The sequence below is a fragment of the Netta rufina genome (genome assembly GCF_964035555.1).
Source record: "Netta rufina genome assembly, chromosome: 16".
Classification (NCBI taxonomy): domain Eukaryota; kingdom Metazoa; phylum Chordata; class Aves; order Anseriformes; family Anatidae; genus Netta; species Netta rufina.
The window spans coordinates 10,878,805-10,897,044 of NC_140140.1; the positions used below are offsets into that span (position 1 = coordinate 10,878,805).

The window sequence follows — 18,240 nt, forward strand, 5'->3', positions numbered from 1 at the left end:
GTCTTCTTTTAAACATGAGTGAAAGACAGGATTTGACATTAATTGAAAATAAACCTATCAGGTCCACTGGTATGCCTGCCAGTCCACTAAAACAATTAAGGACAGACCATTTGGCGAGAAATACTTGCATGGCGATCATGTAAACTTAATGTAAGATATGAACTACACATGAAAAGAGGAAAAATCTTTTGATAAGGCATGCTGTGAAGAAAAGAAAATAGCATGCTATGGTTCTATATATTTTATATAATATTTGTTCTGCTGATGCAGTGCTTTATATATAGAAAGTCAGAATCAAGCTATTTAATAAGTTGGCACTAAATAAACACACATTTTTTGTACTATATAGCTCTTTTATTATGCAGTATGTAATGATTACAACAGCTTTTGATCCAGATAGGCTCCTCTTCAACAGTTAAAAACGTACTTAGAAGTTGGCATTAGACATCTCATACAATTTCACAGCACAGGTTTTTTCAAAAGTATTCTGATAAGAGCATACATTTATAACAGGAGGCAATCCTAAGGGGATTACTGGTAATAGTCTGTCTTTTAAAACAAATCTGAAAATGTTTCATTACTTATCATATCTGTTTTATCAAAGACGTGAAATTATTCTGCAGGATTTAACAGCTTTCAAGTGGTAATCTTCTGTATGCCATCTGTGGTGCCCTCTACTGCACAGCTTTGTAGGAGCAAGACATCGCAGTTGAAACTGCATTCATTGTACTGATTTTTCACATTTTTCTTTCTGTCTTAACATTTAACAATGCTTTCGTATTTGTTTTCCTAGTCATTCTCCCTCTAATTCATATAAAAAAGCAGTCAGTATTTGCAATTGAAAAGCATTTTTTAAAATAAAGCAAAGTTTATAAAGGAGAAATAAATAAATAAAGAGGGCTTTAGGAAATGAACCTGCTAGTTCATTTACTGATTGTTGTTCATACATTGGACATATTCTTGATACTAGTTTATGTGTTTACTTATACATATATAAAAATGTATATACATTTATGTATATGTTTGTATATATTTGTATATTTGTATATTTTTTATTCTCTCCTTTGTTAACTCTGGCATAAGCACTGAGCATTTTGGTCTGGCTTTTTTTGCTGTTTGCTGCTTTGAAAAGGGGCAAGGCATTAAATTAGCTTCTCTCAAGTTGATATATATAATTTTGTTTGCAAACTCTTGCTAGGGGCAGGATATAATGTTGTCAGTCCTATATCAAACAAAAATCTGATTTTGATGTTGAATTGTTGGAAAGAGCTACAAAGTTTTTACACAAATATTTCCGGAGTGATCTCAAGGTACCTAAAGGCCAAAGATCTAACATGAAAGAAATGAAAAATTCAATTTATTAATTCCCCTTTCTTTTGCTTGCCTCTGTTAATTGAAGCACCTTGTATTCGTATCTACATAGCCTGAGGCTTTCCTCAAATAAATCAATGCATAATTTTTAAATTATCTACTCAAGCTGGAGTTGGACTGCTTACTCTTGTCAGTACCAGAGAAGAAATGGAACAGAAGAAGAAACATGCCGTCTTCAACATTTTATGCACTATGTCATCTAACTTGCTAACAACAGGCCTAAGCATCGCACCTTTAGAAGTGCTGTTGGTGAGCTAGATACAGCACAGCTTCCAGCGTTACTGACTGCTCTGGGTAAAAGACAATGCTATCAGGGGTGGGCTTATTAAAATTTTCTCTGGAAAGAACAAGTCTTTAAGATATTTAACTCCTAAGTTACTGCTCATACAGAATGACTGCTTTCAGGCAGTCAGTTGCTATGACATACTTAGGATTTGAGAATAGTCTTTGGTGTAAAATAACAGCAAAAGTAAGGCTGTAGGCTTCGGCCATCGGATGGGAGCTGGTCTCGCACTGCTGCATGCCTCGGACCCTCAGGTCTCCCAAGAAGTATTGTGTTTTCTCTTTAAACTTTAAACAATGCCTACAAAAATTTCCGATGAGAAGGAGACTAGAATTTTTGTAGGCAAACACCTAAAGAAAACTGGCATGAAGTGCACCAAGATAATAATTGCATGTGGGATTTCTTTTCAAATTCACAGTTTATCTCTCGCTTTGTATTGTCGATTTTGAAACGATGCCCTCTGGCTGAGGACTCCACATGAATCACTAATGTCCTTGTTTGGCCAAAAGTCTTAGAGCATTCAACAAGTTTTGTCTTAAATCTCAACTTCCTCAGAAACCAGTGATTCACAACACTTAGAATTTCAGGTTGAGTGTTTGTTCTGAACACAAGTTTATAACAGTGTATGGAGAAAATATATCCCAAGTCTATTCTAAATCTTCCAAATGCTGAAGGCAAATTATAAAAATAATACTAAATATTCAATCTCATTAGAAGTCGAATTCCATTTAGAGGAAGGGAAATGATTTTTTCAGCCTGGTATTGGGGTGTTCAGCTTTTTCAGACTTCTTCCAGCTAATGAGAACAATCAGAAAGAGACAATTGATACGGAGGGAAGAAAAAAAAACACTTTTTCTTTTTCTTTTTTTTTTTTTTTTCCAGAAAGGACAAAAAAAGTATTGATGAGCCATTCAGCCACTTTCTGGCCAGTCTGACCAGATTTATCCCACTGGCCTCAAACATTTGGGTGCCACAGGTGTTGTGCTTAGACACCTGCCCCACAGCGGCCCCGGCACCATTTTGGGGTTCAGGCTGTGGCAGTCAGTCAGGAAGGGCGGGAAAAGGACCCCAGCCGTTAGGAAAGGCAGGGCCAGCTGCTGTCTGTCAAATCGAGCGGGAAAGGGCATTGGTCAGCTGGGAAGGGCGGGAAAAGCCATTGGTCAGCCAGGAAGGGCGGGAAGATTCCCTCGTCAGCGTGGGCGGGCGTGGCCACTCCCGGCCCTTAGCAAGGGCGGGAAAAGCCCTCAGTTGGCCAGGAAAAGATGTTTTTTGACTAATTTATACTGCCATGTTCTTTTTGTCCTGACCAGCTGGCCCTTCAATTTGACCTCAAAGAATGAGTTTTAGGTCCAGTGGCCAGAATAGACTTTCCTAATCCATCGGTCTCTTTGGTCCCTTCTTTAAAATGGCTTCGTCCCCCCCAGGGAGGTTGGGCTGGTCTGCGTCAGGTGCCACAGAGGACCATAGTGTGTGCTCCTCTGAGGCGCCAGCAGGGAATGAAGCTGGCCTCGGGGAAACAAGTGTATCTGCTCATAGGAGCCATGTCCCTAGGTAAATGTTGTGAAAAGCAGTGTTTGTGCCATCTTTCTGTGGTGGTAGTTCAGTTGGTAGTACTTGTGCAAAAGTGAAAAATGCACCCACTACAAAAACACCAGGGAGAAGCAGCTTTCGTGCTGTGCCAGCACCATCTCTCTTTCTTCAGACTTCTCAAAAAGTCTGTAGGTACAGATGGAAATGCCGAAAAGGATGATAAAACAAACACATTGAATGTCACTAACAAAAAAAGACTGCTCCCATGCACAGTGTCAGCCCCTGAGGCTAAAAGAGACAGGGGACATCTTAGAAGTATTTTAAGAGCAAAAGGATGACAGTAATAATAATATGACTTGGACAGTTCTTGGTCTTTGTGGCAGGGTATGGGAAATGGTTCTAGCCATTTACAGTTTGGAGTGTATTGGTTTATTACGTTGCAGACTTTATTTGTAGCTGTTTCTCTTGTGTATTTTTATTATTCTTGCTCTCTACAGGTTCTATAAAATTAGTAATTTATGCTATTAATGTTGAAGATGTTTTCCTGTGTTTCCTGTGCTATAAAGAAACTAGCATCCATTCATGCTGCAACCTGTGAGAAAAGAGCAGAGAAACCCTATGAGATATACAGGGCCTGCCCTTCTCAGCTCAGATTTCACCATTAGCTAAACCAGAGTGTATTTTAAGTAGGCATAATTGGCCAGTATTGCGTGTTTGCTTATTAAAATTCAATTAATCTCTGCAAAAGGAGATGAAATATCAGCAAGGGGTACAAAGAAAATTGCTGTCCTTTGCCCACTTTGTCACATTTACAGCTTCTGTTGGCCAAGAAATGAGGAAACTTTGATGGGAACAGCAACCTCGACTTTCATATTCTGTAGTGAACTTTGAAATGTGTATGAATTTTAAGACAGTATCAAAACAATGACATAGTTCAGATTTCCTAGCAGCCTAGCCATTCTTTCAGCCATCTGCCTCTGCATATTTTTGTTAACCTCAACTCTAATTTTTGTTGAGTTGACCTGTACTGTAGTCAGCTTTGCTTATCAATTTTATTCTTACCCTTTGCTGTATTATGCATTTAGCTCACCAGCAGACCATTTCCTCTCTACTTAATAGAATGTCTATTTTGGATATGGCAGTAATATGTAGGATTTTAAGTTGAAGGAACAGACTGTGAGTCTGAGAGTCAGGGAATCTCTCTGTGTTTGCGATTATTCATCTGAATACAGAAAAATATCTTTCATTGTGTTCATTGAACAATTTAATCTTATTGGACAAAAATGTTAGGAATACTAGTAGTTTCATTCAGTATACAGATACTACTATGAATAATGTTTTAAAAGAAAAGGTTAATACTTTCTAGAAATTGTTCTGCTAAAACTGGATTTTTTTTTTTTTTTTTTGGAGAACAAATAGTAAGTGGAAGCTGAGCTACAGAATGGAAGAAGTGTAGTCAGCTGATAGAAGAGAGCTTTCATGACACCTCATTATTGTTTAAGGAGACTCATAGCTAGGTTTAAAAAATTATTCTTGCTGATTTTGTAACACTAGGATAATTCATTTGGTGTGGTCTGCACTGGTATTGACTCATCTTTTCTTAATATATTACTTAAAAACAAAATTAGACTTTGCTGATAAATCTTTGAACTAAAATATTTTTTTTTCCTACTCTTTTAATTCCTACTTACATTTACAAGGGAATATAGTACAGCTGTAATTTTAAGGACAGCTGAAATATTGGCATCAGATTGCTTATGAAAATAAAAAGCATCTGTCATAACACTGAGACCAGCCTACAGTTTTGATGTAAGGGATCTGCTTGCAAGGTTACTTTGTCTTTTTAGGTGAAAGATACAGATTTTATGCTTTTTACAGTGCATCTGTTGAGATGGAACCTTCGTATAATTAAAACCATTAACAGTTTGTTTAGGGCAACAGATCAAAAGGTTAATGTGCAATGGTGCAACAGGATGTATTTGTACTGTTGAACATTTTTTAAATTTACAGCATTTAAAAACAACTTAGCTCAAATCATAGCCAAAGCCAATATTACATCATGTAAAGTAAAACATTAATCATTAGTCATGAAGCAGCCACTTGGTCTAAAAGTTCATCTGGTGAAAAATTTGATGGTTTAAGGATTAAATAGAAATGTACTTTTAATTGTGTTCTCAGTCATGCATCCAGAATAGAAAATCAAATATGTTTGGGAAGCTAAGGAAAAGAAAATTCAAAAGCAAGCATTTTTGATCTCCATATTTTTGAAACAAATATATTCTTAAAGCAGTTTTGAGTTAAATGAATTCTGTAAGGATGGCAATAGATGATCAGAATGTAAAATAGAACTATATTTAATAATATAAATTGTATCACTAATTTTCTTTCTTTCAGTTCTGAAGTTCTTGAAGCAATTGAAAATGTTATTCAAGATGTATTTGAAAGCTTGTCCAAAAAACAAGCACCTGTTCTCACAGTGACTAGGAGATCAGATTGGAGGAATATTGAGTAAGTTTTATATAGTTTAAAGTCCTGCCTTATGTTATTATAAATGTCATTAATATAAATTTGATTGTATAATGTCTAGAAAAGTTAATCTTATGTAGTTCTGTAAGTATTAGAGTCAATATATAATTTGGCTTCTTAAAAAAATAATGGACGAATAAAAAGTGGTGTTTAGTACTCAATCTGCACAGACAGGCACTGTGCATTTAGTCAAATAACAGCAGACCATTAACATAAAGGGGAATGTAAAACTTCTGTAAAAGGGTCAGAAAGGAAATAGGTCCTATATACATTAATTTTCTGGATACGGTAGAAAACAGAAATAATACATTTCATTTGATTAAAAAAATAAAAATATTTTAGGCTGGAAACAATTGCTAGCAATTTCGTTTTCCAATCAACTTTCTGTGCTTCCCATTTTCTTTTTCTCTGCTTTTCTTCATGGTATCTTATTTCTTCAAATGACAGTGATGAAGTTATCCTCTCTGTATTCTTCAGAGAAGATACTGTTCTCTTACCTTCATGTTGTGTCCGTGTACTTTTCCAAGTCCATGACTAGCCAAATAAAGTAAAACAAGTTTCTGAATTGTTATCTAAATTTCATATCTCATGCCAGTTTACCTAGACAGGATCAGAGGAAAACAACCTGTCCTTTATAACACAGATCTATAGAAGTTGCCTGTGCAACAGTATTTTTCCAAGGCACTCATTTCAGCTGAAAATACCTGAAACCAAGAAAGTAATTGCTTTCTATAATATGGAAGCAAAATGATAAAGGAAGAAACAAATCTATTTCTTGTCTTGTAATGGTTTTGGGCATCATTGGGTTAAAGGATATTTAGATCAATAAGATTGCAGAGGTGCTTGTAAGTGGGCACATTACAAACATTCAAATTGCAAAAGCACAGCAAACCTTCCAAGCATTACACTTTGGTGAAATACTCATTTAATGAGAACAATAAATTTCTGTCAATCAGAGAACCTGAAGGGCCCGAAGGTAATCAGTTAACTGAAATGCTAGTGAATTTAGTCGTTTCTATCCTGGTAGCTTGACAAAAAGTGTTTCACTCAGATGTCTGTAAAAATCAAAAACTGTAACAAAACTTAGCAATTTTTGGCAGTCTTGGGAAAAATGGCATTCCAGGGTAGAAAAACAAATGTGAGATGTTATTTGCCATCAGAATACATAGGGGGAAAAATGTTCATATTAAAACATCACAGTATGTTAAAAATAAGATTCATCAATCAAATTTAAAAACCTGAAACATTATTTATGGTGGAGAAATGTAAACTTACTTATTCATTCCATTACAAAATGATGTGCATACTTGTTTAATACAACAGGATTTCTGAGGAGGTTAAAATAAAAATAAGTAAGCAAATAAAAATAAAAAGCACCCCTCCCCCCAGTGTAACAGGAATGGTAGAAAAGATAATTAGTGGGGCTTATTTTTCCTTATTTAGGCAGCATTTCCATTCCTAATCTGCACAACTGGAATCTGCAGGGCAGGAGCTTGTGGAAATGAGAGAATGATTTCATGTTTGAAACGTTCCTTGTAAACATAGAGATATTTACCTGAGAATGAGGTCAATCAGTGAGAATACCAGGCCTAAAGCAGTACAATTGGTTTCCATTGAGCAAATTTATGTTAAAATAAATACATAAATAAATACAGTTTTCATAGGTGGAAAGATTTTACAGAAAACTGTTCTGTTGGGATAAATGCAGTACTAGGAAAAATCTGATATACAAAAAATCTGTATCTGATATACAGCTAGGTTAAGGTTTTCTTTCTGAGCTATCTGTGTGAGTCAAACTGATCTTAAATATAACGTTTCTAAAGTGAAGTGTTCCTTATTTACCCTAACAGAGCAATCCCGCAAAGTTTCATTCGGTGCAGTTACAGTGTAGGGAACAAGGCACACACACGTTTTCAATGTTGCAGCACAAAGGCAAGAAAGTTGCTTTGAAGCAGAAAGGCAGATGCTACACTGTACTGTTTGCTGCTGCTGTGCCTTACACAGCGCTGTGGTGTTCTGCCACCCAAAGGATGCATGGAGCAAAACCTTAGACAGAAAAATTTAGAAATGTTATGTGGTTTTGTATAAACTAATGCTCATTTAACCATCGATACTTTTTAAAAGTATGTACAGAAATCTAAAATGAAAAACAATGCGTTATAGACAGGACTGTCATTAAAATAAGATACTAAAATGAGCTGTTGTTAAGAAAACAAGTGATTCTTCATACCTACCTTCCGGTATGAAATGTTTAAAAATTAAATGGTGGAGCTCATTTAGACAAATGAACTGTTTAGAGAATAGGATGCCCCCCATTTTTCTTTCCAAAAGTTCCAAAAATGAAATCTAATTATTTTGATAATAATCAGATCATATTATTGTAATATTAAATAATTACACTTTCTCATACATTCTACACCAGAAAGTTACTATGTTAAATTTGACTTGTATACTAGCAATGAATCACATTTCTTCCCGTGTTATGTATTCGTTTGTTAGTAGTCTGTACTCAGTTTGAAAATAGAGCTAGCAGATATGATTTTAGGAAAGCGGTCTTAGTCTGAATTATCTTGATTAGAGTAATTTACATATCCTCAATTCACAAGTTTACAGTTTTACTGTATTTTGCAATGTATCAGATTTAAAGATTCTGTAGGTCTACAGATGGTACCGTATTGTACTACAAAACAAATCAGAAGTGACTGCCCTAGATCAGCAACAAAGTTTGGTAAGTTAAAAAAAAAAAAAAAAAAACCAACAAAAGTTCAAATTCAGAATTCTTAACTTTTTTTTTCTTGTATTTTAGTTTGAAACTTTGTAAAACAAATAATTTTTGTCTTGTGCTTTAGAAGTGTAAGACTAATAAAACTTGCAATTATGACCAGCGCTTCAGCTTTTCTCTATTAACTTATGGGGTGACAGTGAAATCAATACAAAGTTATTATAGTTTCTACACTCCCTGACTGAATACCAGCTGGAGGCATATACACAAGGTTGTCATATAAAAATATAACCATTCTTCAAAAAGTTAACTGGTAGAGTGATCTTGGAATATGGACAATAAGCTAATTTATTTTTCTTAATCTGTCAATTAATTTCTTGGCCTTGATAACAAGGCATATATTCCCTAATTTAACTCCATCATTTTTTTTTTCTAATTATGCTAGAAATTATTGAGTCTGTTAGCACAACCTCTCTGTATTTTCACAGCATGTTACAATGCATGCACAAATTGTATTCATGTTTCAGTGTTTTATGTTTTGAGACACAAATATGGGTCAATATAAACAAATATTATAGTATGTGCATTTCTGAAAATTGATATGATTAAAATTTTTGAAGTGTATTTTTTCAGCTCTGATGCTCAAAATATTATCTATGATCTACAAGATGGTGCAGAACAATACTTATGCAACTAAAAGGTAACAGTGCAATTCTATAATTTCAGATAAAGTTTTATTTTAAGAATGCCACTGTGAAAAACAAACAGCCACTAGGATATATACCTTTAGGATAACAGATTTCTCTATGTGAAATGCTATACACTGATTTTATTATCTATGCCCTCAGTAAAATGTTGTTCTCTGTTCTCATAAGCTGACTACTTCAGTATTATAATTACAAATACATATTTTGTCTTGATAGGGATATATATTACTCAGATACACAACTGTTTGGTAGCCAGAGTGTTGTGGACAATATAATCAATGACATTTCTTGTATGCTTAAGATACCGCGGAGAAGTCTACATATAGTAAGTGGCTTATTATTAATGTTTTGATTCTGTCGTTATTTCCGAATCATATAGATCATACTGAAAGCTGAAATATCAAGAAAAAAGTGATTATTAGGAAATATGTAGTTAAAATAGAAAGTGTTATTTGTGCAAATGAAACCTTATTAGGTTTTGAACACTCAAAAGGTTCCTTTCTTCAGAGAAAATTCATAGACTACAAGACATCTGTTTCACAGTTTATACTTGAATGATTTGCTAACTTGTGGTTTAAGTGAAAATTTCAGGTGAGTCAGAGGTGTAAGGTTTGGATTTACTTTTATTTCATGCTTACAAGAATTCTTTTGTATCCATAAATGCAGTTGCTAACATAACTTATTGTAAATACACCTTTATATACATGATGACAGCAATGTTGCTTTGGTTTTTAAAAGGTTGGTCTTAGCTGATAACTACTTACTATGTTGTTCCTCTCCCCCCCCACCCCTAACCTCTTCCTCCCCACGTTTCTTGTTTTGCCTGTGTAATGCAGTAAAATAAAAGCATATAACTTACAATTTACTGTATACAACTTATTATTTTTTTTTCCAGCTGTCTACAACTAAAGGTTTTGTTGCTGGTAATTTAAGTTATACTGAGGAAGATGGTACAAAAGTGAATTGTACCTGTGGTGCAACAGTATGTATTATATAACAATAACAGTAATTAGAATAAATAGAATAGTTTCAGTTGGAAGGAACTTACATAGATCACCATCTACCTTTGTGGACTGCACTTCTTGTAGCTCAGTGTGCTATATACATTTATTATACAGACCTGTAATCGTGCTACCTATGCAGCTACCAGCCAGTGAGTCCCCATCTGCCTCACTCTAACCCAGGTACGGCTTATGGTCCCTCTCGCTGTGTGCTAGGTAAAGAACACGAATGAGAGCTGCGGAAACTGTCTAGGGTATGTGAAGGAGAAGGAAACAGATGTAAAGAGGACAGGTCTGTATATATGGTGTGGACTTGGGGAGAGGTTATCAAAGGCAGTAGTGAGCTAAAGAGAAGTCTATACCCACAGTTTGATAAGTAGTCAAGAGCCAGAAGTGTTTTGAGGAGATGAGATTCAACTAATCTGGTCCTATAAGATTTCCCATAGATGAAAAGATTATGAAAGCAGGAGCAGAACTTAGACTTGCTGACTGTTGTCATGATTTACTGGAAAATCTATTCATTGTAAGCCTAAACTGGTGATTTTCCAAAATGGAAAGACGACCTTAGCTGCCTATTATACTTTGTCTTAAGTAAAGCATAAAGACCCCTGTTATTAATACTCTTCTACAGCTCTTCATAGTTTTATTTGTTGAGTTGTTCCACACTGGCACCGGAGGTGATTTAGCAGTCAGGAGTAAAAGCAGACCACACACTTCAATGTATACATACTTTTTTGCCAAGTTCTTCTTCCAGTTCCTTTTTCTCATCCATATGCTTGCCAGATTGAGCCAATCCTAATATGAGGTGTAAAGTAAACATCACTGTGTCTTAAAACTGTTGCTCCAAGATAGTTATAAAAACAGGTTATAGGTTAATAAAAGAAAGGATTAAATGGTCTTCCAAAAAGAATGCCTAAATGTTTTAAACCTGTATTAAATTTTCAGTTTTTGAATCAAGATGACTTTTCTTTTGGCTAAAAAAAAGATAAAAAAAAAAATGAATCAAGACATTGTTATCTCTGTAATGCCCATATGATGAACAATCTTCGGTGACAGTAGCACAAACATGCTTTTGAAAAGCATCTTGTTGTAACAGGAGGACTTCTATAAGACCATACAATAGAACAGGATATAAATGGTTGAATGCGCTTATAAAGCAGCGAAAATGTCAAGATCGATCTTGTATATAAGAAGATGAATGGTTGTTTTAGGATGTAATTGTGTTCTTCATTACCTAATGTTGTTATTTTAAAATGTATCAGTTTCTCGATTATAAATGATTAATTTAATTTTTGTTGTTTTAGGCAATCACTGTGCCATCTAATGTTCAAGGAATTAAAAGTATCCTTTGAGCTAAAACTCTCATTGTAGACTGAAAATATAAAGTAAAAACAAAGAGTATTCCAAGTTAAACAATGTTCTGGTAATTTTTTCTCTGCTTGCTGGCTCTGAAATTGAGTCACGAATACTGCTTTTGGCTCCAGAGTATGTATTTTAGAGCATTCAATTTGAATTAATTGGTGCAATGGATCATTTTACATGCGGGTAGCCTTAACATAAAAGATTTAAACTCACATGCCAAATTTATATTAATCGTAGAAAAAGATGCAACTTTTCAGAGACTCCTGGATGATGACTTCTGCATTAAATTGTCCCCATGTATAATGATTACGGTATGCAACTTACATTTTATATCATCTTCTTAGACATCAGAATAGAGAAGGCTTTACACTATGCAAAAAACTATATATGTATCAGCTACCCGTTATAGTCAGTCATATCAAGAACTTTTTTTATATTGTTTCTTTAGTGCCTTAAGTATTTTTGGGAAGAAAAAAGTGGCCTTTTTCTTTTTATGCCAGCTTATACAGATACCGGAGTACATCTGTGTGTCAACTCCCAGAGCTTACACAGAGAAATGTATGATACTTCTACAGGGCCTATAATCCAGGACATCTGCAGTGCTGCTCCCAAACCCTTGTTCGTTCTTCCCTTCCCACAGAGAGAAAATAAGAGTGTACCATTTTCCCTGTGAGATAGCTGCTGGAAAAATATTCCTGCAAGCATTTTGTTTGCTTGTTTTAAATGGCAAATGTAAACACATATGTAGCCAGATGTTGTTTTAATTAATTTAAAACTGTCTGCTTTATTTTATTTCCTTAGGGAAGAGGCATACCAGATCTGAATACACGCCTTTTGGTCAGAAAGCTGTGGGATACATTTCAAATTCCTGTTTTCACCCTTATGGATGCTGATCCACATGGTAAATCTGTAGAGGTTCAGTAACATAAAAAGAAAGCAAAATTTATTTAGAATCTAGTTTCTCACTTTTATGGGAAGGTACTTACGGCATAGAGTGGGTAATCCAACACAAACAGAAAGTTTCTGATTTATGCAGAATATGTCGAGGAGTGCAGAATTTTAACTGAGACATCAGTACTGGCCTGATTCCCACTCAATGTACTCTTACTGTCTGTGATGATTTGCTGTGCTCTGAGGTCTTAATAAAATCTTGCTTTGTACCTAAAAAATATTTTTATACAATTAGAACTAGAATATTAGAACTAGATTTTCACAAGACCTGTGGGTCTAGAAATGAGAATAAGCATCGTGGAATTTTATGACCCATTGTACAATTCCACTGATTTTAATAAGAGTTATGCACCTGACTACTATTTAAAGTCTCAGGAGGTCCTAGATAAATACTTTCAAAAATGTAGCTCTGATAAGAGTTCTAGAAGTTGGTTAAACTGCTCCTTTTGTAAAACCAAAAGAAATAACAGGAACTTCCATAAACATTGCTTGGTTTGGTATAAAACAGAATTTTTGGAAATGTATGATTCATAGGGTTGACAGATATGAAGAAAATTGTATTTTTGAACAAAGTGAGTCTTTTATTTATTTTTAAAGTAGTTTATATAGTCTTATATTAATAATTCAGCACTCATGATGTCAATAGTTTATGCAGTGAAATCTAGAAACTACGAGTTGTATGCCGGCAGGAACAAAATTAATCTTAAAATTGAGGCTGTGCTGGCAAATGAGAATGCTAAAGATATGAGGACTCATCTCAAAATAGTTACCTGGATATTGCTGTATTGGACATACTGGAAGTACTTCACATCTCATAGTTTTGGTGGGGTTGTTTGTTTGTTTTCTACTGAGAACATGAACAGCTGTGAACTGCAGACTCAATGGTCAGTCTTAACTTATCAAAATTTGCAGAATTTATCTGTAAGTTACTTGTATCAAAGAATAGCCCACAGGCTATCTATATGTTTTGAAGATCATCTGCCCAAAAACTGAAATGCAAATCCTAGACATAGACTAATCTGGAACTTCCTTTGTTACTGAAAAGTAAACGCTTTTTAATTTTCACTCTGCCATATCAGAAATATCACAGTGGCAGAACTTTGCCCTTTTTTTTTTTTCTTTCTTTTTTTTTCCCATAAGAAGTGGGAATGTGGCATGAAATCTGGATTATTTTGCACTGTTTCATTCCCACTGTCTGAGAGGCAACATGACCAGATTGAGCATATCGTGGAATACTGTTTGTCTTTATTTTTTGTCTTTATTTTTCTGTGGCCATGCTGAGGGGAAGTTAAGATGGGTCAGACTTCCTGAAGCTTATATGTTGTTGCTGCTGTGTGAAATAAGCTTCAAAACCTTGTTCTGATGATTCAACTGCAGAACAGCTTGATAGCATATACTTGGTTTTGTAAATACTCTTTGAAATGCAACTTTATGTAAATTATTTCTTGGTTCAACCAGTTAAAAATTAGAGATGTTTAGGATACCGACTGAGCCCTTTGTTGTGAAGAAATACTTACGGAGAAAACAGCAATGGTGAAAAAACTTAGAGTTGTAGCTGGTATGCTTTAAACCACAGTCTCTGGTGTCTGTAGTTCAAGATAAATAGCTGAATTTTAAGCTAAAAACAAGAATTGGTGGTACTCTTCAGTATACATCGAAAAACTGCATTAATTAATGCATATTTGCACTATTCAAATATCTGGTAAATGTTAGTAAATATCTGGTAAATGTTACTAAATGTACTGTTTTTTTTTTCCTTTTGTTTTTATTGCAGAAAATTTTGAGCAGAGCAGCACAGTTTAAAAAGAAAAATAAGTTATCGAATCAGGAAATAAATCTGATAGGCATAGTTTTATTTCACAAAATATCAAAGTCTGTGCTGCTGACAATTAATGGAATTGCTTACATGTAAAATATGTTTTAAGTATGAAATAAGTAAAGTACACACAGTGTTTTAACAAAGCCTGAATACACAGCTGGGTGGGTTGTTGTTTTTTTTTCAAGCTCTTAAACATCTCATAACTGAAATTTAGACCAAGCTGAAGTGCATGAGATTTTTATCAGGAACTTTAAGAAAGTAATTGCTATAATTTTGCTATAAAGCAATAGTGTTAAGAGATATGGATTACACAGGATTAATGAAAAAAAAAAAAAAAAAAAAGGACAATCTTCCTGCCCGATGTTGGACAACGTGTATGAGAGCTGATTATCCTTGCTTCTGAAATGACTATGTGTGGACAGTGTGAAACATTTTACTACATAAAGATGAATGAATAGATGATACATCAAATTCTGATTATTTTGACATACACTAAAAATAATTTTAAACCATAAAGAACTTCACTAATCATAATGTCATAACTGTTATGCCATAAAAGTGAATTCTTAATGTAGTCTTCTTAAGCGTGGTGATAAACAGACATTTGATATTTTATATTCTCCAACCTAGGTATAGAAATAATGTGCATCTATAAATATGGATCTGTGGTGAGTATAATTTTTCCATTTCAAAATATATTATTTTTTAGTCCTGCCTTGAAGCTTGAATGTAGTATGAGTTAGAGTAGTTACTACCTTTGGCATTTTGTTTCAGCACAGACACAGTTTTTAGGCCTTCTGTATCTGCAGAAACAGCTTCTTTCTGCAACAAAAAGAAACTGGATAATAATGTTAGGTGTTTCATTTAACCATGTTTCACAGTTTTTTCCTGCTGTACAGGTAGTTTTCAGGAAGTCCAAATAGAAAAGTGTTCTTCATTTTCTTTTGTTTCTGCCTTAGAAGACAAATGAAGGCTGAATGAAAAGAACATAACTTGTGAGATGGGTGAACTGCTTGATTCTCCATAAAATCTTGTTGTCTTGGTAAAGATTTTGTTTTGGGGTGAGAAGTTACGAATACATGTTTTAGTGTGGAACATTATGGAGGAAGAAGCAAAGGGAATAAGAACACATATTGTAATACATTGCTAAAAGATGAGGTACAGAAAACAACATGAAAGGCAGGCAGACTAAGGGGAGGGCAGAGAGTAGGAGCAGATGTGTGAACTGTTTGGGAGACCAATGGAGAAAACATCCAAAGTTAAAAACAAACAAACATAAAAACTCACACACAGAGCAAAACACATAAAAACCCTTTGGAAACTAGTCAGACAATTATGTACAAAGTCAAATATATGTCATAATGTATGCCTCGAGGACATACAGGGAGCCAGAATTCCCAAGTGTTCAGGTGACCCGTCAGGCTTTTAACCTTAGAAATGCATGTAAACTAAGAGAACACCATCTTCAAGGATTAAACTAAATCCTCAGGTTCCTTTAAAAGTTTATTTTGTTCAATTGCAGAGTAACACATGTATCAAACTGAAACTCAAATATGCCAATTCCATTACCAACAGTGGAAGTATTCCTTTGTACAACATGTAATTTAAATCACAGAATCACGGAATCATTTAGGTTGGAGAAGACCTCTAAAATCATCTAGTCCACTCTGCTGTAGTGTGCTATAGGTTTCAGAAGTTTTCATGGATTCTAAAAGCAATCAGACAAAATCAAACACTACTAAATACTATAACACCACTTCTGGCTCAGAACGTTGGAGTCACAAACTGCTAGGAGTAGGAATAGCATTCTGAGAAGTATCATTTATTGCATATTTGTTTTTACAGTTTTCCTTTAGATGTTACTGTAGCCATGATACTGGGTCAGATGCCCTTATGTTTGGGCTATTTTTATATAATGTGATACTTTCCAGCAGAAAATATCAGAAATTTCCAGTTGTAATTGTCATTGCTTCTCCTGGCTTCAGTTTTGTTTGGGAGACTCATACTGACTGTGAAAAACAAACAAACAAAAATCAAAACCTATTCAGGCTACAATCTCTTGTGGCTGAATAGCGCAAGCCTTAAAGGAGAATCTGTTTTCAGTAAGGGGATATGGTAAACTCCAGCTGCACCATTTTCTCATGTAACATTCTGATAATTAAAAAAAAAAAAAAAAAAAAAAAAAAAAAAAAAAAAAAAACCACTAACCACCTCTGCAATAAAATTTGTGATCTAGGAAGGCATATATCTCAAATGACTTAAACTAAAAGTCACTGAATGTTGTAGTTGACTCTTCTTGTTTCAGTCAATGTCTTTTGAGGCCCATCATCTCACTGTTCCATCTGTAAAGTGGCTTGGTCTCCTTCCATCTGATCTGAAGAGGTTAGTTATTACCCAAAAGAAACAGAAGTATTCTTCTTCTATTTCATAGATAGTAAATACAATCTGACTTAATGTACAAACAAACAACTGACACCCATTATTGTTTTCATACATTATTTTTGGCTTATTATAAAGAAGTAAGTTGGAATTGGTATTTCTGAAATATAAGAGAAAATTTAACAACATTATTTACTTTTCAGATTAAATATATGCAAAGATGTCCTGATTCCACTTACAAAGCAAGATCAAAATAAGTTAGCAAGTATACAAAAGAGACCTTACATTGCTTGTCAGCCAATGTGGAAGAAAGAGGCATGTACAAACCTATTGTTTCTTGTTTCTTTCTCCCCACAAAACAAATCCTGTCATCTGCAATCCTGTTTTTCTTTATTTTTATAAGCTCTTAGTGTAGCAGAAAGGTTTTGCAGCACTAAACGGCAGCAAGATTGATAAATTCATGTCCACTGTCTCTCTGAATCACTGGGGCTCAATTGTTCACAGGCCAGGACTGGCAGCTTTGTTAGCCTTCTTGCTATTAGTCATCTGATGATCATAAGCTGTACATGGGATTTTAATGTTATTTTAAATATTGCAGAATATATTACATACTTAGAAATAGGGGAACACTTAAAACAATTTCTTATCCTGTACTTGTCCTCTGATCTTGCCTGTAACTTTTAAATCACCTATTGTGTTAAATGATTAGAAAGGAAGAAAAGGTATTGTGTACCTTCCACTTGCTGTTTATACTCACCTTATAAGTTATTTGTTTGTGTTACTGTGAGGTATATACATGAGCATACAATAATCTCAGCTCAGTGGCAGGGAGTTTGCAGCACCATTTCCAGTAATACTAACTTTGTAGCTCTATATGCACATCCAACAAGTGTAATTCTTATTTAAATAATAAGATGAGGTGGTTACAGCATCACGCATTTTGTTCTTTTTTTTTTTTTTTTAGCTGGAAATTATGGCAGCATCTAAAATGAAGGCTGAAATTCAAGCTTTAACTTCTCTTTCATCAGATTATCTTTCCAGAGTCTATTTACCAAACAAATTGCAATTTGGTGGATGGTTATGAATGCTTGTTTGCCAATTAACTGTTTTTCTTGATAATACTTTCTTGACTGCTTCTTGTTCAGTTTATCACTACAGATAGATTATGGTTATCTATTCTTTTAAAGCAGAAAATGATGCTGTACAGTCTTTTTAATTTTTGAAGAGTAAAAGGCTTTGTTAACAATTTTTTGGTAAATGTCTCCTGAAAATAATTTTAAGTACAGCGCTGTGGTATTTTGTGTTCACTGTAAACTCAAACCTAAAAGTCAGAGATCGTTCTTCGTTACTGCATATCTCTAGCAGTTATAAATGTTTCTGCAACCAAATTGCTATTTGTTTTCAATGAACAAGTAAGCAAGCAGATGTTACTGATTAAGAATTTAATAAACAACCCTGTTAATGATGCACATCATAACAAAATCCCTTGTTCATTTTTTTTTTTTAAAGTTGGCCCTAAAACAGTAAAAAGAAGCCGGAAACTGCAGTGATTAAAGCGTATAATGTATTTTACATGAAGAAACCAAACT

At 34.4% G+C, this 18,240-nt stretch overlaps 1 protein-coding gene across 1 annotated transcript; it reads left to right on the top strand.

The window, feature by feature from the left end:
* Positions 1-1,950: 1,950 nt before the first annotated feature.
* On the top strand, positions 1,951-17,735 carry SPO11 (SPO11 initiator of meiotic double strand breaks; the record flags this gene model as incomplete). The annotated part of the gene is made up of 14 exons (XM_084296949.1): positions 1,951-2,047; positions 3,079-3,205; positions 5,579-5,692; positions 8,350-8,438; positions 9,066-9,132; positions 9,356-9,464; positions 10,035-10,121; positions 11,445-11,481; positions 11,704-11,813; positions 12,304-12,403; positions 14,903-14,940; positions 16,578-16,654; positions 16,855-16,966; positions 17,616-17,735. The coding sequence occupies 14 exons, from the start codon at positions 1,951-1,953 to the stop codon at positions 17,733-17,735; spliced, it is 1,284 nt and encodes a 427-aa protein (XP_084153075.1).
* Between the last annotated feature and the right edge of the window lie 505 nt (positions 17,736-18,240).